The 22,936-nt window shown below is 38.0% G+C and overlaps 1 protein-coding gene across 1 annotated transcript in view; it reads left to right on the top strand.

Annotated features, from left to right (window-relative positions):
- Nucleotides 1-22,936, top strand: part of LOC106538512 (atrial natriuretic peptide receptor 1-like) — a 65,476-nt gene that overhangs the window by 8,333 nt on the left and 34,207 nt on the right. The window contains exons 5-9 of the mRNA XM_087717013.1: nt 13,945-14,049; nt 15,285-15,387; nt 16,920-17,065; nt 18,967-19,039; nt 22,224-22,371. Coding sequence (XP_087573139.1) covers nt 13,945-14,049; nt 15,285-15,387; nt 16,920-17,065; nt 18,967-19,039; nt 22,224-22,371 — 575 coding nt within the window. The remainder of the gene's footprint in view (nt 1-13,944; nt 14,050-15,284; nt 15,388-16,919; nt 17,066-18,966; nt 19,040-22,223; nt 22,372-22,936) is intronic.

Genomic DNA, 22,936 nt, shown 5'->3' with positions numbered 1-22,936 from the left:
GGGGAAATCAATTATATTATGTGTATGGTAGAAAGTATATTGCCCTGATGACACAGTTGTTAGAGTGCAGTATTGTAAGCAAACTCTGTCCATTGCCAGGAGTTTGATCCTGACCAACTCAAGATTGACTCAGTCTTCCATCCTTCTGAGCTCAGTAAAACGAGGACCCAGATTTTGGGGGGCAATATGTTGACTCTGTAAACCATTCAGAGAATGCTGTAAAGCACTATGGAGCAAAATATAAGTCTAAGTGCTATTCCTACATTAACCTAGAAGCTCAAATTAGATTATATTGTATCTTAAAGGAATTTCCTCTGAAAAGACAGATTCCAAAAGCATTTCGCTAGAGTTAAGGGAAAACAAGTGACATTGTGAGTTGTCTATGCTTGCATAGATATATAACAAGCACAAAAGGGCAAAGCTTCTGTTGTGATGTCACATTTTTAAAAAATTTGGGCATGATTGTGGCTAGATATTGATGCATGCAGTAGGTTCCCAGGGACAGTAGTGGAATAAAAGGCTTTCAGTATTCATCAGAGTCAATGGCAACCATATATTTTTATTTCAGAAAGCACTATCCAGTTGAACCAGATTTTACTTCTTGCTATGGTGACCAGTTTGTGGCTGAATTCACTGTTATATTGAAATGTAAGCCATGATTTAAACCCAACTGACTTTGTTTACACATAACACTGAGTCAAAACCGGTAGGAAAAAGCTCATGTTATGACTTACTATAAAATTTTAACTCAATCACTGAGATTTAGGTCTTTCCCTATCCTTTCAATTATACCACTATTGGCTCACTTTTACATTCCTGGGACTAACAACATACACTATATAAGTTGTCACTTCTATTTACACCTATGTGGAATCTTACTTTGATTTCAGATTCTAACTTTCCTTTGCATATTGTTTCTTTTTGTCAGTTGTTCCCTCTAGTTGCACTGTTATTACTTCCATGTTTTCTGCATTAAATGGTCTGTATATATTTATGGATGCTTTTGCCTTTCTGTTTGTTAAAGGTATTATTATTATACAATTGTATCACAGAGGCCAGTTGTTTCACCGGATTTGGCATTGGTTACTAGTCGGGCCCCACCCAGGAGCCTAGGACGTCGTAACGTATTTTCGTAATATGCGTGCAGATCCTAGCAGTGCGGCTTTTTGCATTTGACTGATGGTGATTTTGTCAATTTTTAACTGTTTTAAATGTAATTCCAGTGCTTTTGGAATAGCACCCAGTGTGCCAATTACCACTGGAATTATCACTGCTGGTTTGTGCCATAGTCATTGAATTTTGATTTTTAAGTCCTGGTATCTTGCGATTTTTTCATATTCCTTCTCGGCGACCCTGCTATCACCTGGTATTGCGATGTCTATGATTGTGACCTTATTTTTCTCAACCAGTGTGATGTCTGGTGTATTATGCGCCAGTATTTTGTCGGTTTGTATACGGAAATCCCACAAGATCTTGACCATCTGATTTTCGGTGACTTTTTCAGGCTGATGTTCCCACCAGTTTGTTGCTGTTTTAATATTATAATTTTTGCACAAATTCCAATGGATCATTTGTGCTACTGAATTGTGCCGCAATTTATAATCAGTCTGCGCGATTTTTTTACAGCAGCTGAGTATGTGATCAACAGTTTCATCAGCTTCTTTGCAAAGTCTGCATTTGGCATCATCAGAGGATTTTTCGATTTTGGCCTTAATGGCATTTGTGCGGATAGCTTGTTCTTGCGCAGCCAGGATTAGTGACTCTGTTTCTTTCTTTAATGTACCTGTTGTTAACCATAACCAAGTTTGTTCACTGTCCACTTTATTATTATTATTATTATTATTATTATTATTATTATTATTATTATTATTATTATTATTATTATTATTATTATACAATTGTATCACAGCGGCCAGTTGTTTCGCCGGATTTGGCATTGGTTACTAGTCGGGCCCCACCCAGGGGCCTAGGACGTTGTAACGTATTTTCGTAATATGCGTGCAGATCCAAGCAGTGCGGCTTTTTGCATTTGACTGATGGTGATTTTGTCAATTTTTAACTGTTTTAAATGTAATTCCAGTGCTTTTGGAATAGCACCCAGTGTGCCAATTACCACTGGAATTATCACTGCTGGTTTGTGCCATAGTCATTGAATTTCGATTTTTAAGTCCTGGTATCTTGCTATTTTTTCATGTTCCTTCTCGGCGACCCTGCTATCACCTGGTATTGCGATGTCTATGATTGTGACCTTATTTTTCTCAACCAGTGTGATGTCTGGTGTATTATGCGCCAGTATTTTGTCGGTTTGTATACGGAAATCCCACAAGATCTTGACCATCTGATTTTCGGTGACTTTTTCAGGCTGATGTTCCCACCAGTTTGTTGCTGTTTTAATATTATAATTTTTGCACAAATTCCAATGGATCATTTGTGCTACTGAATTGTGCCGCAATTTATAATCAGTCTGCGCGATTTTTTTACAGCAGCTGAGTATGTGATCAACAGTTTCATCAGCTTCTTTGCAAAGTCTGCATTTGGCATCATCAGAGGATTTTTCGATTTTGGCCTTAATGGCATTTGTGCGGATAGCTTGTTCTTGCGCAGCCAGGATTAGTGACTCTGTTTCTTTCTTTAATGTACCTGTTGTTAACCATAACCAAGTTTGTTCACTGTTCACTTTATCTTTTATTTTTTCCAGAAATTGGCCATGCAGTGCTTTGTTCTGCCAACTCTCCATTCTTGATTTTATCACATCTTTTCTGTATTCTTGTTTCGTCTGTTGGGCCTTCAGTAGATTTTTGTTCTTTACTTCGATTAATAGATGTTCTTGACTTTCTTTTAAATAATCAGCCAGTGCATGTTTTTCTTCTTCAACTGTTTGTTTCACTTGTAATAATCCTCTGCCACCTGATTTTCGGGGCAGGTACAGTCTATCAGTATCACCACGTGGATGTAAACTGTAGTGCATTGTCATTAGTTTCCTGGTTTTTCGGTCCAAAAGGTCCAAATCAGCTTGTGTCCAGTTAACTATACCAGCTGTGTATCTTATAACTGGTATTGCCCAGGTATTTATGGCCTTGATTGTATTTCCACCATTCAATTTAGATTTCAAAATTTTCCTAACTCTGTTGGTGTACTCTCGCCTGACAATAGTTTTTACTTCTACATGCTTGATGTTATCCAACTGCAGAATGCCTAAGTATTTGTAGGCTTCATTTTCTTTGCCTTTAATTAATTGGCCATTGGGCATTTCAATTCCCTCACATGCAGTGATTTTGCCCCTTTTTATGGATACAGTGGCGCATTTTTCCATGCCAAACTGCATTGAAATATCGGTGCTGAATACTCGGACTGTGTTTGTCAATGATTGGATTTCTATTTCTGACTTTCCATAGAGTTTCAAATCATCCATATATAGTAAATGCGAAATTTTTTCAGCTTCTTTGGCTGTTTGGTAGCCTAATTTCATTTTTTTTTAAAGATTACTGATAGTGGGATCATTGCGATGATGAAGAGAAGAGGTGAAAGTGAATCACCCTGGAAAATTCCTCGCTTGATATTAACCATTCCGTAGATCTCATTCCCTACTGCCAACTCAGTTCTCCATTGTTTCATCGCCTTTTCAGTAAAGGATGTAATATTTTTGCTAATGCCAGTTGTTTCTAAGCATTTTATAATCCAACTATGTGGCAGTGAGTCAAATGCCTTTTTGTAATCAATCAGACCATATTCAAGTTCGTTTTTCTGTTCTTACAATTTTCTAATATCATTTTATCAATTAGGAGCTGATCTTTTGTGCCCCTGCTCCTTCTTTTGTTGCCTTTTTGCTCTACTGGCAAGATGTTGTTTGTTTCCAAATAATCCATCATGTTATCTGCAATAATGCCTGTGAGTAATTTGAAGGTTGTTGGCAAGCATGTTATTGGTCTGTAGTTTTCAGGTGTTGTTCCTTTAGTTGCATCTTTCTGAATCAAGTATGTTTTTCCAGTTGTCAACCATTCATCAATTTGGCCCTTTTGTAAAATTTCATTCAGTTGCCTGGCCAATATTGCATGTAAACTGGTCAGATATTTGACCCAGAAACCATGTAATTGGTCCTTTCCAGGTGATGTCCAATTCTTTACCTTTTTAACTCGATTTTTGACCATCTCAGTTGTTATTTCTAATACTTGCATTTGTTTGTTGCCAATGCTTTTCTCAAAGTCATGTATCCACTTTGCTTCCTTGTTGTAGTCCTTTGCATTTTCCCACAATTCTTTCCAGAATTCAACTGTGGCCTGTTTTTCTGGTTTTTCACTTTTGGTGTCACCATTTACATTAAGACTTTGATAAAAACGCCGTTGGTCTGATCGAAATTGCTGATTTTGTTTATATTGGATGATTCGTGCCTCATATCTTTCAATTTTTCTAGCTGTTGCTGTTATCTGCTGTTTTACAATCTCTACAGCTTCATTGATGTTTCTTGTATCCAATCTATATCTCCTGATTAGCCGATCTATGATTTTGTTGTTTTTAAGCCGTTGCTCATGCATGTTCTTTAAGTTACTAGCATCTGCCCTTAATTTTTTGATTTTTTGTTCTAAACGGATTTTCCACTTTGGCTTTGATGCTTTTTCTGTTGTGTGACTAGGTACTTTAATTTTAATGCCTAGTTCATTAGTGACTATTACAGCTGCGCTGTACATTAACTGGTTTGTTTCCAAGATGGATCCCGGTTCAATTGTTGAGAACACTGCATTAACCCTTTTCATGATAGGGGCCAAAATTTTCTTAGGCACAGTTTTTAGTGATGGCAAACGTTGCCTTTCCTCATTAAGCAGAAAATGCTCCATGATCTTATCCTTCAATTCATTTTGTTTTTGAGTTAGTTCATCAGTTGGTTCAGTGATAACTGGTTCTAGTGGTGGTGGTGTTATTTCCTCCCCGAGAGCTTCTTCTGGGAGTTCTACTATAATGTCTTTAGTTGTGTCTTGAATATCAGTTATTTCCGCTTGTGATATTGTTTTTTGGGTTTTGCAATTTGCCTGAATTTCCTCATGTTCAACTTCACTAAACACTTTATTCCGTATAATAAATCGCCTTTGATCTGCTAGTCGTTGTTCACTAACATTTGAATCTTGATATTGTTGTTTCCATAATTCATACATTCGCTTTAAATAGCCTCTTTTTTCTGGCTCTGAGTTGTAGTAACAGGCCATTATGGCACGGTTTTCATCTGCACTATATTTTTGTCGTTTTGTTGGCTGGTCCACTTGTAGCCCACTTGTCGACGGATGTCCAGGGACCCCAACATCCGCCGCGGCCCTTGTTAACCCGCGCGACGACCGATGCGGTATGGAATTCTTATTTGTTTTTTTCACCATATTGTATGGGTTGGCGTTTTTTTTTTACGGGACCAGATGCCAACCTGACCCCAACCTTCCTCCTTTCTCATCCGGGCTTGGGACCGGCAACGGCGGAGTTATTATTATTATTATTATTATTATTATTATTATTATTATTATTATTATGATACAATTGTATCACAGCGGCCAGTTGTTTCGCCGGATTTGGCATTGGTTACTAGTCGGGCCCCACCCAGGGGCCTAGGACGTCGTAACGTATTTTCGTAATATGCGTGCAGATCCAAGCAGTGCGGCTTTTTGCATTTGACTGATGGTGATTTTGTCAATTTTTAACTGTTTTAAATGTAATTCCAGTGCTTTTGGAATAGCACCCAGTGTGCCAATTACCACTGGAATTACCACTGCTGGTTTGTGCCATAGTCGTTGAATTTCGATTTTTAAGTCCTGGTATCTTGCGATTTTTTCATGTTCCTTCTCGGCGACCCTGCTATCACCTGGTATTGCGATGTCTATGATTGTGACCTTATTTTTCTCAACCAGTGTGATGTCTGGTGTATTATGCGCCAGTATTTTGTCGGTTTGTATACGGAAATCCCACAAGATCTTGACCATCTGATTTTCGGTGACTTTTTCAGGCTGATGTTCCCACCAGTTTGTTGCTGTTTTAATATTATAATTTTTGCACAAATTCCAATGGATCATTTGTGCTACTGAATTGTGCCGCAATTTATAATCAGTCTGCGCGATTTTTTTACAACAGCTGAGTATGTGATCAACAGTTTCATCAGCTTCTTTGCAAAGTCTGCATTTGGCATCATCAGAGGATTTTTCGATTTTGGCCTTAATGGCATTTGTGCGGATAGCTTGTTCTTGCGCAGCCAGGATTAGTGACTCTGTTTCTTTCTTTAATGTACCTGTTTTTAACCATAACCAAGTTTGTTAACTGTCCACTTTATCTTTTATTTTTTCCAGAAATTGACCATGCAGTGCTTTGTTCTGCCAACTCTCCATTCTTGATTTTATCACATCTTTTCTGTATTCTTGTTTTGTCTGTTGGGCCTTCAGTAGATTTTTGTTCTTTACTTCGATTAATAGATGTTCTTGAGTGTCTTTTAAATAATCAGCCAGTGCATGTTTTTCTTCTTCAACTGTTTGCTTCACTTGTAATAATCCTCTGCCACCTGATTTTCGGGGCAGATATAGTCTATCAGTATCACCACGTGGATGTAAACTGTAGTGCATTGTCATTAGTTTCCTGGTTTTTCGGTCCAAAAGGTCCAAATCAGCTTGTGTCCAGTTAACTATGCCAGCTGTGAATCTTATAACTGGTATTGCCCAGGTATTTATGGCCTTGATTGTATTTCCACCATTCAATTTAGATTTCAAAATTTTCCTAACTCTGTTGGTGTACTCTCGCCTGACAATAGTTTTTACTTCTCCATGCTTGATGTTATCCAACTGCAGAATGCCTAAGTATTTGTAGGCTTCATTTTCTTTGCATTTAATTAGTTGGCCATTGGGCATTTCAATTCCCTCAGATGCAGTGATTTTGCCCCTTTTTATGGATACAGTGGCGCATTTTTCCATGCCAAACTGCATTGAAATATCGGTGCTGAATACTCGGACTGTATTTGTCAATGATTGGATTTCTATTTCTGACTTTCCATAGAGTTTCAAATCATCCATATATAGTAATATATATATATATATATATATATATATATATATATATATATATATATATATATATATATATATATATATATATATATATATATATATATATATATATATATATATATATATATATATATATCATCCATATATATTATTATTATTATTATTATTATTATTATTATTATTATTATTATTATTATTATTATACAATTGTATTACAGCGGCCAGTTGTTTCACCGGATTTGGCATTGGTTACTAGTCGGGCCCCACCCAGGGGCCTAGGACGTCGTAACGTATTTTCTTAATATGCGTGCAGATCCAAGCAGTGCGGCTTTTTGCATTTGACTGATGGTGATTTTGTCAATTTTTAACTGTTTTAAATGTAATTCCAGTGCTTTTGGAATAGCACCCAGTGTACCAATTACCACTGGAATTATCACTGCTGGTTTGTGCCATAGTCGTTGAATTTCGATTTTTAAGTCCTGGTATCTTGCGATTTTTTCATGTTCCTTCTCGGCGACCCTGCTATCACCTGGTATTGCGATGTCTATGATTGTGACCTTATTTTTCTCAACCAGTGTGATGCCAATTACCACTGGAATTACCACTGCTGGTTTGTGCCATAGTCGTTGATTTTCGATTTTTAAGTTATTTTAAGTTTATTATTATTATTATTATTATTATTATTATTATTATTATTAAAATAAGGGAACCATTGTATTCCTTCACATATGGCCTATTGTTCTTAAAATCTATTTCCAATGGAGGGGAAATATCTTATATGTTGACCTTACCCAGTGTGCAGCTTTTTGGAGTCTTAGACCATGTTGTGAGACAAGGATCATAGCAACTATTTTTTATTCTAGCCGAAAAATAATATCAGATATGCAAAAAACAGCACTTTTTCTGAAGGCATATATGTATATAGGAAGTAATTATATAACAGTCCAAATATCTGATTGCTTACAGTGATTGACTACCAGATTGTGCTAGTGATGGCAAAGTCTCATCTTCCTAAGGTAGACCTTATTGTAATAGCACGAATCCCTAGTGCCGTGTAACGGAGTGAGCTCCCGTTACTTGTCCCAGCTTCTGTCAATCCAGCAGTTCAAAAGCATGTGAAAATGCAAGTAGGAAAAACAGGAACCACCTTTGGTGGGAAGGTAACAGCATTCTGTGCACCTTTGGCAGTTAGTCATGCCAGCCACATGACCACAGAGACGTCTTTGGACAACGCTGGCTCTTTGTCTTTGAAACGGAGATGAGCACTGCCCCCTAGAGTCGTGAACGACTAGCACATATGTGTGAGGGGAATCTTTACCTTTTTTTTTTATTAAATGTTTTTTAATTTTAGTTTAAAACGGGTACAGCATCTTTCTTAATATATCAATCAATTACAGATAAGTTTTGGTACATCTCCTCCACAGTCAACCAACATAACTCATATTAACTCAAGCATTATTATATATCCATTTTCATTTAACTGTGATTATTATTTAGAAATATTGGTAGGAGTAATAATCTTGAACAAAAATCAAAAAAAAAGAAAAAAGAAAAAAGGACAAATAGAAAATTAAAATTAAAATAAAAGATAGTAAATAATACAAAAAAAGACAAAAACGACAATCAGGAAAACAAAACAAAACACAAGTGTCTACTATGAAAAAAAAAGAGAAGTATATCAACTGGTTACAACATGTTTTGGTGCTTCTCTTCCGTTAATTCATATTAATTCAAATATCTTAACTCGAATATTTACCATATCAACATCATTATACCTTCAGTTTTAATTATTATGGTTATTTAAACATCCTTCATCCTTAGCTATGCTAAAGAATTAATCCATAACACATGCTGGCAATTCATTTACTTATTTGTAAAATCCTCTATTATCATCAAATCCTCATATCCTATTTTAGCTAAACATCCATAATATTCAATTATATCATATATCATAACATTTTCCCAGTATTGATTAACATTTGATTGTATGAATTTTATTTGGTTTTTTAATAGTGATAATTATTGTAGTTAATACTCTTTATGTATAGTCTAAAGGTGTTTTCTCATAACTCCACATTATATACATTACTATCAATATCAATTATTATTCAGCTATATCTGTTACAAGAAAAAGCAATTAGATTTAACTAGTTTTCAATTGTATTCATCAATCTATCAGCCAGTTCCAAATTATATATATTGCTATCCATATCAGTCATTATTCAGCTATATCTATTACAAATTGAAGTAATCCGATTTAGCTAATTTTAAGTTGTATTCTCCCATCTGTCAGCCTGTGTCCCTCCAACAACGAGATTTCCTCAGTCCAATAGCCATTCGTTGGATAAGTTTACCAAATGTTTCCATAAGCAAATCCAAACAAAAATATTTCAGCACCTTTGGATTCTGAATGTCGGTGATGAAATAATAATGTTGTCCTAGGCTTATAAAATTTCCCAAATTAACTTTAATTCTCAAGGGTGGATTTTCCATTCCTCCTGCACTCTGTCTCTTTAAATGAGTCGTCTTTATAGCTCCCCCACTCCTCTCTTCCTCTGAGATAGACCAGACACCATTTCTCACATTTTCCATTTGTGTTTCAGGAACATTTAAGCATTCAACGATCTCAGTTTTAGCTTCATATTTTATAATCAGTTGATCCAGTTTTCTTTCCAGTTTTTGATAAGAATCAAAAAGTCCTCTACACGCAGAAAAAAGAGCCTGAAATGAAATCTTAGAGGTATTTTGGGACGCCATGATGTGTCGTAGTTAAAAATTAGAAGCTCTCTTTTTTTTTCCCCACCGGCTTCGAAGCACTTTTTTTTAGTCTCTTACAGGCTGTCAATCTTATCTAGTTGTAAACAGAACTAGGTAGTAAAGTAATAAAAATGTCGAATCGTGACGAGCTAATTAGTAGGAGATAAGTTTTACGATCCACTTAGGGAGATTCAGAGGGGGGAGGATGTCGCGGAGTTTCTTGAAGCATTTAAGAAGTAAAGTAACCACCAGTCATAAATCCATTAGAATAAGCCAATTCGCCGCTAAATCTTCCTGTTCTTTGGTTTCAATTAGCTTAATTTTTTAACACGAACAGTCTCTCTTGGATAATAAAATCAGCTTACCAGATGACATCACTTCTTCCATTCTTAGGGGCAACCTGCAGTTTCAGTTAGCACACAGCTAATCCGAAAAGGAATTGGCACGAGGAGTTAATACCCCCCCCCCAGAGATTTGTGGGTATCTCTGAGGTCCTGGGCCTCTCCCCACCTTCACTGTCGTCTACGGGACAGCTAGAGTTCAAAGAACCCGTCCAAAAATCCTTCGGTATAGAGGAATTTCAGGAGTAGCCTGAAACTCCATCTTCTCACTGCTAAGCCCCGCCTTCTTCCGGGAATCTTTACCTTTTTAAAGAATAACTCCAGGTTTATTTTTGAACACACTGATTTGGACTAAGCTAAGACTTTTGTGCAGCAAATGGAACAATGAACCTTCACCCAATCCACAAACTTGAATATCTTTTACCAATACATAATAACAGGGAACGAGAGCTTTAGAGATACAGCCTGTTATTAGCTATGACTGAGGCAATCCATAAGTAGAAAAATAGTAAATCAACTCTTGACTAGTAGCACTTCTAAATAGCACTTTTCCTCCACTAAATTTTGCTTTGGTATCTGCAGATGTCCAAATCTCTTCTCAACCAGTGATATTAACAGCTGGCCTGGGAAACAGTATTCTTTTAGTTTATGACATATACCTATTTTAGAAATAACAATGCTGTTATGGGAATCAGAGTGCTGGCATCCATTGTTCATTTCCAATTTTGAGATGCTTTTAAAAATGCATGGTTTCTCCCTGTTTCTTCCTTTAAAAAAGAAAAGGGTTTCTGATTTTATTGTGTGGTAATAAGACTTGTGAGCTGATCCAAAGGATGTCTGTGAGCTTAGCCATTAGGTTATTAAAGTTGCATTCAAGGTCAGATATTCTATATTTTATATTACCTTGCTCAGATGGAATGAAGTATGAAGGTTAAAAAGACCATGCCTTTGTTATATAAAATGCATTTATATTTCAAGAACTTGGCTTAGTTAAGTAGGAGCTATTTATACTTGGTATTTCTTAAATCATAGCTTGCAGGAGGTATCCACATTTTTGATATATCATATATACAGATATCCAGGCAAACCCCTAAAATTAGCAAGAAGAAATTAGACATTTTTAAAATTAATACCTTAAAACCTTCGTCCTGCACAAGGATTACAACATAGTGAGCATTCATTATTTTTCCTTGGAAATGAGAAGCTTTGAAAAATACTGATTCAAAACAGCATTATCAAATTAAAGAAAGTCTATAGAGCAGCTGTCAGAATGAGCTGAACATCAAAGGAAAAGCATGAAGGAATTCTCTATAGGAAGTCTATAAGCAAAATCTCCTTATGTTACAGTCCCCTAAAAGTCACTGAACAGGCAGCTCCATTAAAATGAGTGAATGGGGAAATAACCTCTGATTAGGCAGTCATGTATAGTTGAGCATTGCTGGTGAGGGTGACTGAACCAAAGGAATATTTCAACAATTATGCTGTTCTTTGTAATGTGCCTCATCAAATACCATTCTATAAGGATGGTTGTCAGTTTGCCGTGATAAGGGAAGTGAAGTTCAGACTGATATCTGAGAGGAGTTTTAAAAGAGAGCAGATCTTTCTTCTTTCACAAAATAAGGACAACTTGATCCATTATTTTACACAAGCGGCATTTCCACACATCGATCATTTTCATCTCCCAAACCTACAAAACCATATTAAAGAAACAGCAGCAATGAGAATATTTATATGTGTCTCCACATAGTATCCACACTGCTGCTGTTTGTTTAATACCCAGTACTCCCCAGGAGTAGGGCATAACAATTGGCATCCAGCTATCATGCCTCCCTCCCCAATTGTACTTACCGTTTTCTTCTCTCACTCAGATTCATAGAAAGTGGAGGGAGTAATTCAGTTTTTAAAAGCATATCTGTTATACCCTGGATTTATATCCTGAATTTTATTCTTGTTTTATATTTTTGATGCAATCCTAAAACAAATCAATCCACAAAGTATCAATAAGCATAGTGAAATGGTGCTGAAAGATTACTGTAATGAAGCAAAACCAACAAGCCCAGATGAGATTCTATTAATTGGGGGGGGGGGAATCAGCCCTCTCTTTCTACAGCATTAATACTGCACAGCTAACATCACACTTCATCATTACGCTTAGGTCAGGAATGAACTGGCTCAACAGCAAATTGTGGAATAGTGGCCAAAGAGACTCAATATATATAGAGGGCCTCATATTTTATAGAATTCAGACTGTCTTTTTATTCCTTGGATATGATACTGACCCTGATTTTTCTAGCTTCTTAATACAGCTGATAATTTTTTCATAAGGAAGAACATGTATAATAATCATAGAGAAAGCTAGATTGGACTGTTGTGGGAAAAGTATTGACTTGCATGTAGGCAAAGTAAATTCAACTTCTTGCTTAGCTGGGAGGCTCAGCAGACAACTTTGACTAAATGACTTCTATTCAGAATAGACTAACAGACTAACAGAATAACAGAATAACAGGGTTGGAAGAGACCTTGCAGGTCTTCTAGTCCACACACACCCCCCCCATACACACACACACTCTATACTAGTGTTTTTCCCCAGCATAGCTGGCTGGGGAATTCTGGGAGTTGAAGTCCACAGGACTTCAAGTTGCCAAGGTTGAGAAACACTGCTCTATACCATTCCAGAGAAAAGCCTCCAGTGATGGAGCGCCTACAACTTTTGAAGGCAAGCAGTTCCACTGGTTAATTGTTCTTATGGTTAGGAGATTTCAGTCCACTGAAAGAATATATATAGGAAGTTGTGACATTGGACGTATTACTCCTATCTTCTAGCATTGACCTATATTTTGGTCACTCACTGCACTCACTTCATGTCTTCATTGCAGATCACCACAGGAACACTTCCCTGTGTTGTTGGCATATTGGCTGGCAGAGGAAAAGAGTCTTTATGTACACTTGTGTTTCCCCTTGATTAGCCATATATTATTCAATGTGAAGTATATTACATCATTATAGCAGTACATTAGTTATTTCAGGGTATAGAAAATGGGACACCTATGAATGTTCCTTATATTTCAAGTCTTCTAAAGATTCAGTTTATGTTATTATATAGTCATCCCACATATCTTAAAGAGCAGAAATACCAATAAAAGTTAAAGAAAATTCAAGTTCAGAAATACTTGTACACTGCATTAAATCAGTTTAATTGGAATACTGCTTTGTGTCTATATTCAGAAGAGTGAATGTTACAAAGTGTGCAAACCATCTCAAGTTTGTGCTCTATTCTACTGCCGCTCCTTATTTTTCTCCCTCTGTGATGTTTTGACAATGATTTGCCAGAGGGCCTTAGATGCTACGAAAACAGTATATATCTTTTTTTCCCCTGAATTAATTGGAGGTCATTCATTTGTCTAAAAATAATTCATAGTTTAAATTCATTCTTATTCATGAAGTCTTAAAGTTAATGTCTCTACTTTTATGCTTTCTGTTTGTTACACTAATTTAGCTTCTAAGTTCCAATGCCCGCTGTTCTTTCTTACCATTTTTTCTAGCAATGACCTAAAACTGTACAGATTAATGAAATTAATGACGTTGAATGTAAGAGTTACACCAGTAATATTCTAGTATGCAAAGAAAAATGCACAATAAATGGTTACTGTAATTGTGTAACTCATTTTATGTTCCTGGGAAGTTAGCCAAAGTTTTACAAAAGACTGAGTTATATATTCTCATTCTTTTAATTGTGGCATACAATATAGAATACTTGTCTGTTGTTGGGTTCTCCATAGAAAAACTTTAAGGTAGGTTAATTCTAATCTATTTGGCAAAAGGCAAATGGAGGCATATGTGGACCATGGATCCCAGATGATGGTCAGATATTTACACATACAGTGTCTACTGCAGGCAAAATGACACAGACAAACTGGACTGCTAAGGTAAGAGAAGATTTGATCATCATAAAGATACTTCTCAACTTATGACCACAGTTGAGCCTGAAATTTATGTTGTTAAGTGAGACATTTAAGTGAGTTTTGCTCCATTTTTACAACTTTTTTGCCACAGTGGTTAAATGAATCACTGTGGTTGTTAAGTTAGTAACACATTTGTTAAGTGAATCTGGCTTCCCCTTTGACTTTGCTTGTCAGAAGGTTGCAAAAGGTGATTGCATGACTCCAGGACACTGCCATCGTCATAAACATGAGTCGGTTGTCAAGCATCTGAATTTTGATCACATGACCATAGGGATGCTGCAGTACTCGAAAGGGTGAAAAACAGCCATAAGTCACTTTTTCCCCTGCTGTTGTAACTTCATTCACCAAATGAACTGTTGTAAGTTGAGGACTACCTGTACTCTCAATTTCCTGGCCATTGGTAAAAGGTTTTAATTTTAATCTCATTCATTCACATGGAAAACGCTCTGCTTCTCTTTGGACCTGCCTTGCATTTGGCATCTGTTCATCCATGTCTTCAAGACAAAAACAAAAAATTCCTGACAAGATTCCTATGAGTCAATGTGTGAATAATAAAGCAATATAACTCTAGGCCTGATTGCAACATTCCAGAGCAGCTAGAGCAGAGGTGGGGAAGATAGCTCCTTTAGGACTTGTGGACTTCAACTCCCAGAATTCCCGAATTAACAGAATAACAGAGTTGTAAGGGACCTTGGAGGTCTTCTAGTCCAACTCCCTTATCAGACAGGAAACGCTATACCATGGGTGTCAAACTTGCGGTGTCACGTTGCCATCATGTGACATTTCTTGACGTTTTTCCCATTTGCGGAGCTGTAGTGGGTGTGGCCTGGGTGTGACTCATCCAGCCTGTGGGCTGCAGTTTAACACCCCTGCCCAATACCATTTCGGACAAATGGTTGTCCAATCTCTTCTTTAAAACTTCCAGTTTTAGAGCATTCACAACTTCTGGAGGCAAGTTGTTTCACTGATTAATTGTTCTAACTGAACATGAATTTTCTCCTTAGTTCTAGGTTGCTTCTCTCCTTGATTAGTTTCCATCCATTGTTTCTTGTCCAATTCTGTGAGCTGATATCCACAAGTCATAAAAGGACCATTTGTTCCCTGACCCTGATGTAGAGGAAGCATAGCATTTTAGATTAGATTGGTCTTTCTGATGCAAAAGGCTGACTGCTTGTTTATATTTCTTCTTTGTTTTGTAGGTGGTCTTGGTACATGTGGGTGTGACGTCTCTCATTGCCCATGTCAGAGTGGGAAAAATGCAGGCTGCTTTAGAGGCCCAAACAATAGTGCTTCCTGCAGTAGGTATGCACCAAATTTTGCCAAAGTTGCTACAGAGACCTATGTATCTGAGGAATTGGACTAAGGCAGGAAAATGGTGAAACAAATGTGGTGATATATGTGTCTGCTTCTTATGAAAGGATGAAGCTTGCATCATGACCTCATGACACACCTTTCATTCTTTTGAGGTCATTACAGTGATGGGTTGCAGGCAGTACACCCCGGTATGGGCATACCGGAGCCTACCGGGAGCACCGGGTAGTCCACCCACCCGCCCAAGCTCCTTACCTGTCCTTTAAGCCTTTGGCGCTTCTGCGCATGCGCATGGCGCATATGGCCCCTGCGCAATACTCCGCAGCTGGAGCGTCGTGGAGGCTTGCGGAGGCATCATAGGCAGGTATGATGTTTGCACGTGCTGTGGGTGTCCATGTGGGTGACGCCGGGCCCGTTCCAACCGTACCGGTTGGAAAGGGATCTGGAACCCACCTCTGGGTCTTTATGATACCAAATTGGACAGTTATATATGGAAAGAAGCATGCTTAAATTGCCAGAAAGTATTGAATGTTCATCACAGTGAGAAGGGGGGAAGAGGGGGGGGGGAATATGAGCCTTTGTGACTTACAGACAGACAGACATGGATACCTCTTTTATCTGAAGGGAAATACTTAGCTGAGAGACTACAATTAAAGTATATAAACCAGGGGTGGTATACACTTACCTTCCCTACTGGTTCGCAAACATGAGTATGCGCACATGTGCACAACCTTCCTCCCATGCCCTTTTGGGGGAAAAAAGGGTCTAAATGGGATGCCATAGAGTCGGGGCGGGTGGGTGGGGCCACCCGCAATTTCTGCTATTTCCGCTACAGGTTCAGGTGAACCGGTAGAATACCACCTCTGATATAGACTGCTGAATTTCCCTTTCTAAGGCCTTCCCTTTCTAACATTCATAATCCTACTCTTTTAAAAAAGCCACAGTAAGCAGTCTTCCAACAGTCTTCCTTTTGTTTCTTTTTGTGAAATGCAAGTGAAGACTAGAAAAAGAACAAGATGGTAGTTGCTTTTGGCACTACCGTAGTTCAGTTTTTCTCAACCTTACCTGCCCAGATCCATTAGATTACGTCTCCACATCCCAGCTACAGAGTTTCAAGCTGGGTGAAATTGATCTATAGTCTAATATATTTAGAAAGTCAGAATTGAAGAAGAGGTTTCAAACACTTAAAGGCTTCTCTTGTACTGGACAATCATTTTTTTAAAATTGTAACAATTTGGAGTATGGACAGTAATCTGAAAATATGCTGTTCAAATATTACTTCACCTGCACATTTCACTGAATAACCTGAGGGGAAAAAATTGCCTTTTGAGTCTCATGTACACCTAGTTGGCCAATTATCAAGTTCACGTTAACATCTGCTGACCCAATCTTGCCCTACATTTGATGGCATTGGATGCTTTTTAAAACACCTTTCTTTTAAATTACATAATTACCATTAAGGCTTATTGTGCTTCTCTTTCTTCCATTATTGATGTTGATCGTTCTTTCTCTTTGTGCTCAAGTCTGTGGCGATGACATTTGCGAAGATGATGAAAGCTGTTCCATATGCCCAGCTGATTGTGGGGAATGTCCTTTGACAACTGAAATCAAGATAGTCATTGCTCTACCAATATGTTTAGTCTGCACTGGTTCCATTTTAACAATCTTGGTACGTATCAAGTAAGATGTTATCACTCACATTCTTCATTCACCTGTTCTCCTTCCCATTTTCTTCATCCTTCTCTAGTACCTAGTTTTTAACCGTCTTTAATATTATAAACTAGGATGCTTTGTTCTATTTCTTTGCTGGGATCATGGATGTACCTGGGTGAAATGCAACCGTGATGGCCTTATACTCAGAGATATATTTTTGGAACCGATAGTTACAGAGATCCTCTCTAGAGAGCCTGGCAGATGGGTACATTCTTTTGCCATTTTGTTCACTATAAATTGTCTTTCCGCTGCGGATGGGTAGACAGAGACTCAGCTTAACAAATGATTACACGTTAGAGGGTTCAAAAAAAAGGCTGAAAACTCTGTCTTTTCAGCTTTTCAAGAAGCATTGTGGGATGGAAAGGAATTAAAGTTGAATTCATACAACCATTTAAAACCAATATGATGAATATGTTAAAAGACATCTCAGGTTCTTTGCTCTGGGGCGATGACCTTGTCAAATTGGGTCAGGATTATAATTGTCAAATTGGGTCAGGATTATAATTGCAACCAGAGTAAATTTACCCGTGCTCTTCACCACTCCATGGAGTTTCTTCTATCATTTCCTCTTTCATTATCTCCTGCTCTTTCCTATAGACTTTGCATATCTTTATATTTTATTGTTTATTTTCTCTTCCTCCACTCCACTGACATTCTGGCAAAATGCAATGTTGATGGCCAAAACAGCTTCTCTCTCACTCTCCCTCCCTCCCTCCCTCCTTGTGTGTCAGTGTGTCTGTGTGTGTATCCCTGTTTATCTAAGCAAAAGGATATAGTCATATATACAGCTTCTTAAAGGAGATGGGATGGAAAACTACTTTCCATTGAATTTTCTGAGTATGTTGCTGCTTAGGCTGATGCATGTAGCAGATGCTGGTTTATAACGTAGTGTGAAAAGTGCCAAGGTGGCGCAGTGGTTAAATGCAGCACTGCAGGCTACTGCTAGATCAGCAGGTCAGCGGTTCAAATCTCACCGGCTCAGGGTTGACTCAGCCTTCCATCCTTCCGAGGTGGGTAAAATGAGGACCCAGATTGTTGGGGGCAATATGCTGACTCTCTGTAAACCGCTTAGAGAGGCCTGAAAGGCCTATGAAGCGGTATATAAGTCTACTGCTATTGCTATTATATATTATAGCAATGTTGTTTCCTGTGTTAAAACTGTCTCCATGGATAACATGAAGAGGTCTTTTTTTCTTCATCCATTCATAATTGTATCTCTATCTAGATAAGTCCCTGCAGTTTTCTTGAAAGGTTTTTTTTAAGAAGTGATTTACTATAACCTCTTTCCTGGGGATAACAGAAACTAGCCTAAGGTCATCTCTTAGGCTTTGTACCTAAGGCAGGACTAGAATGCACTGTCTCCCAGTTTCTAGCCTAATGTTTTAATCATTACACTAAACTAGCTCTCAAAGAAGTCTTAACTATTATTTAATACTTTCTTTTGGATAAATAGCCAATGATGCCTATTGCTGGATAATTGTTACTGGTTTTAGTTCTATTTTTCTCATATGGTAAACTGCCTTAAGTCTCCTGAGAAATTGGTGGTTATAAATAAGAATATAAATAAATTGCCTGATATGATAAGTAATAGATGCAATTACTACAAGATTCAGATTAATAATTGCTAATTCTATATAATAGGATTCTTTTTTTGCTTCCTGCTCTATCTGTAACACTCCAGGGAGTTATGTTATTAGGCATGAACTTTGGTTAAAAAGAGTAGCAGTGTGGAAGTTCTTAAATTGTTCAAAATTGCTTACATTTGACAATGTATGAGGTATTCTCTCCCTTGCTGCAATATTGCTGGACTCAAAGGAGCAATTCCTAGGAATAAATTTGTTCTGCTCTTTCTTTTAGTGGTTTCAGTACCAAAAACAAAAAATGTTTTGGGATGAAAGCTGGATTATAGATTACAGCTGTATCAAGCAAGGTATGTAAGTGTTCTGCTTCATGAATCAAGAAACTCACAAATTGGGAATGGACCAGTTTGGTAATTATCCAGGGAAATGTTTTACTAAAGTTCTTGTTATTTATCCTAAAGAGAAGGGGGGAAATGTTTTATCAGCCTATTGCAAATCCTTCAACCATTGTTTCAAAATGTTGGGAACTTGAATTCTCCTGGTTGTGCATGAGAGCATTTTTAAGAGCTGAGAACCACCCAGAGCAATAATTAATGAAGGAGGTTTCATAACTGTAACAAGAAAGAGAATGTTTTATCAGAAATATGTTATACAGATAGGAAGTGTTTAGCACTAGCTAATTACTTGGATGGAATGAAGTGACCTGAAATTTGTAATTTCTTAGAAGAAGTGCAGGGAGAGTTATAGACAAGAGGGAACATAGAATAATCTTTAACTCTTTATCTAAATCCTGATGCCCCTTTGGAGTTATTAGGTTATTATTATTAACAAAAACCAAATGCACAGGTATAATATAGGTGGTAGCTGACTCAATAGTAGTGACTGTGAGAGTTATCTTGGAGTCCTAGTGAACAATCACTTAAAGTTAGAACAATTAATCAGTGGAACAACTTGCCTCCAGAAGTTGTGAATGCTCCAACACTGGAAGTTTTTAAGAAGATGTTGGATAACCATTTGTCTGAAGTGGTGTATAGTTTCCTGCCTAAGCAGGGGGTTGGACTAGAAGACCTCCAAGGTCCCTTCAAACTCTGTCATTCTATTCTATTCTAAATATGAGACAGTAGTGTACTACAGATGCCAAATAGCTAATACAGTTCTAGCCTGCATTAACAGAGGGATAGAATCAAGATCACGTGAAGTGTTAATACCACTTTATAATGCAGCCCACACTTGGAATACTGCATCCAGTTTTGGTTGCCATGTTGTAAAAAGGATGTTGAGACTCTAGAAAGTGTGCAGAGAAGAGCAACAAAAATGACTGCTGGAATTGGGTATGTATAGTTTAATGAAAAGAAGGACTAGGGGTGACATGACAACCGCAAAGATGAGGGAGTCAAGGTTCTGAACAGTCAATGTCTTAGATTCATATATTTAACACAACAGTCAACGTCATATTTCATGCTATTGCAGGAAATAGTTTGTCACATCTTTTGGACTAACATATTTATTATAGCAAGCTGTTGTGCCCACTTTATCAGAGTCTCTTGTGCATTTGATGGCTTGAGAGGGTCACCTCTTTCTGCAAAGTTGTGCAGATTGGGGAATTTTAGCAGATGCTGAAGCATGACTAACCCAAATATGTATAAGCTACCATCATGACTGCATAAGGTGACAGAGAAGATACATCAGTTTTAAGCACTGCATATCTTTTTTCCATATGATCATCTCATCAAAGAGCTCCTATTATTATAATATACTAGCACCACTTGGAGTATTAAACTTGCTTTATTTTCTTTCTTATTAATTCAGTGTGGATTTATCGGCTTATAATGAAGCAAGTATTTGTTTGAATGCCCTGTACAAAGCAAATGCATTCTCTCTAATGCTAGCAAGATCAATAAATATTAATGTTACAATTAGCCTGGATTTAATAAATATTCCAAACTGAAAAGCATAAATTAGGCATACAAAAAAAAATGGTGAGCAAAATAGATTATTGCTTCATTCACTTAAGAAATATGGAAAAATAAATATAAACGTGCAACTATAAGAGAAATAACCAAGATTGGGGGGGAGGGGAATCAAGATTTGTTGAAAACCTGCACCAAAGTTCCACCATTTCAAAAATTGTCTCAGCTCTTTCCTATGGACAGTCCTTTTATCAATGCCCTGCAGTCTACTTCAAGAACAGGTAGTCCTTAACTTATGACCACAATTGGGACCAGAATTTCTGTTGCTAAGAAAGATAGTTGTTAAGTAAGTCACATCCAATTTTACAACTTTTTTTGCCACTGTTGTTAAAGCAAATCACTGCAGTTGTTAAATGAATCACATGATTTTTAAGTGAATATGTCTTACCCCGTTGACTTTGCTTGTTGAAGGCTGGCTGGCAAAGTTGTAAATGATGATCTTATGATCCCAGGACACCATCATAAATACAAAGTGATTGCCATGAGATGAAATTTTGCTCCCATGATTGTGGGGCTGCTGTAATGGTCCTAAGTGTGAGGACTGGTTTTAAGTCATTTTCTTCAGTGCTCTTGTAACTTCAAATGGTCACTAAATGAATGGCTGTCAGCTAAGGACAACCTGTAGAATACCTGGCAGATTACCAATACAACAAACTAGTGTGTGTGTGCAGGGATATGGAAAGCACATTATAGTAATTTATGAGTATTCATGCCAACGTGTTCTGACCCCCCTCGTCCCACACCAACACACATTCTGAGCCAAAGATAAGTTACCAGAGCCAAGGTGGCGCAGTGGTTAAATGCAGCACTGCAGGCTACTGCTAGATCAGCAGGTCAGCGGTTCAAATCTCACCGGCTCAGGGTTGACTCAGCCTTCCATCCTTCCGAGGTGGGTAAAATGAGGACCCAGATTGTTGGGGGCAATATGCTGACTCTCTGTAAACCGCTTAGAGAGGCCTGAAAGGCCTATGAAGCGGTATATAAGTCTACTGCTATTGCTATTACGGCATTTAATTAACAGACAGACAGGTCCTTGGCAGCAAACCGGCACAGACAAGCTTGGGCAGCAGTCCAGCACAGATAAGCCATGGCAGCAATACAGCCTACCAAGCTCACAATAATATTCTCTGACTTTAGTTCCTGCGTTGACTTCTGCAAAAGGGGCATGTGCACAAGCATTCCTTTTATAGTCTGGAGAGGAGCCTAATTACCACCAGCTGAGTGCAATTACCTCCTGTAATTGCGTAATTGTTCCTTACGCCTATTAGCTCTCTGGTGCCGGGCATCTAGGAACAACTCCCTTGGCTCCTCCCCACTGCTGACGTCCGGATCACACTCCCTTGTCTCCTCCCCACTGGTCCAAGGCTCAGGTGCCTCCTGGTGGCCAACCAGCCTCTCTGAGGCCTGCTCGGAGTCGGAACCCTGTCCAGGGTCCTCCACATCCTCCAAAGCCGACTCATAGGGCCCCTCGCTGTCGGAGTCTGGTGGCAGCTCCAAAGGCTCCTGCTGGGCCACAACACCAATGGGTCTATAAGCTATTGAATTTCTTTTTCCCTCTCCTTAGACCATTTTCCAAGAATTTCCACGGGGAGTGCCTTGAGTATCCCACATGCACCCAGCATCTCCAACACCAGTTGTCTCACGGGGTTGAGCTCATCTACAGCCCCTACCAATGCTTCCAAGGTGAACTGCTTCTCGCCCTCTGGAATCTAGTAAGAATTTTTCGATCATTCATGTGATCCTTGGAGCTTTCATTGGTCAAAATGCTATGTTCCTTCAAAGAGGATCCTTTTTGTTTGTTTACACCTGAAAGCATGCTCATCAGTTCTTTTTCTTGGGTGCTACTTTTAACACATGTGTATGCAGATACACACACACAATAAGTATGATAAGATCGTTTGTTGTCTGTTGCCCACCTTACCCCATTTTTCTCCTTTCCGAAATTGATGAGCCTTGCTTTTGAACACTGGTTTTATTTCCTCAATCATGGAGATGAGTTTTCAAAGGCACATGGAAAACTGCAGGAGAAAAGGAGGGGAGAAAATCTTATTATGTAAATCTACTTGGCTAACATTATATTCATGTTGAGTATCCCACAAATCATAGTTGAGATATGAAGAGATTCAATGTAGAAAAGACCCATGGATGAAGCTTATTGCATAACAAATATTTATTACTTTTAAACCTAGCTTGCTTCATAGGATGAAGGAAAAAAACAAAGTGATTTCAAAGATTTCAAGATTTTAATGTACTTGGATTTTATGATTGTTGGCAGTT

This window comes from Thamnophis sirtalis, unplaced genomic scaffold (genome assembly GCF_051295495.1).
Source record: "Thamnophis sirtalis isolate CommonGarterSnake01/CBP01778 unplaced genomic scaffold, rThaSir2_p1.2 scaffold_5, whole genome shotgun sequence".
NCBI lineage: Eukaryota > Metazoa > Chordata > Lepidosauria > Squamata > Natricidae > Thamnophis > Thamnophis sirtalis.
The sequence above is the reverse complement of the archived record's forward strand: the minus strand, read 5'-3'. Positions and strand labels throughout refer to the sequence as shown.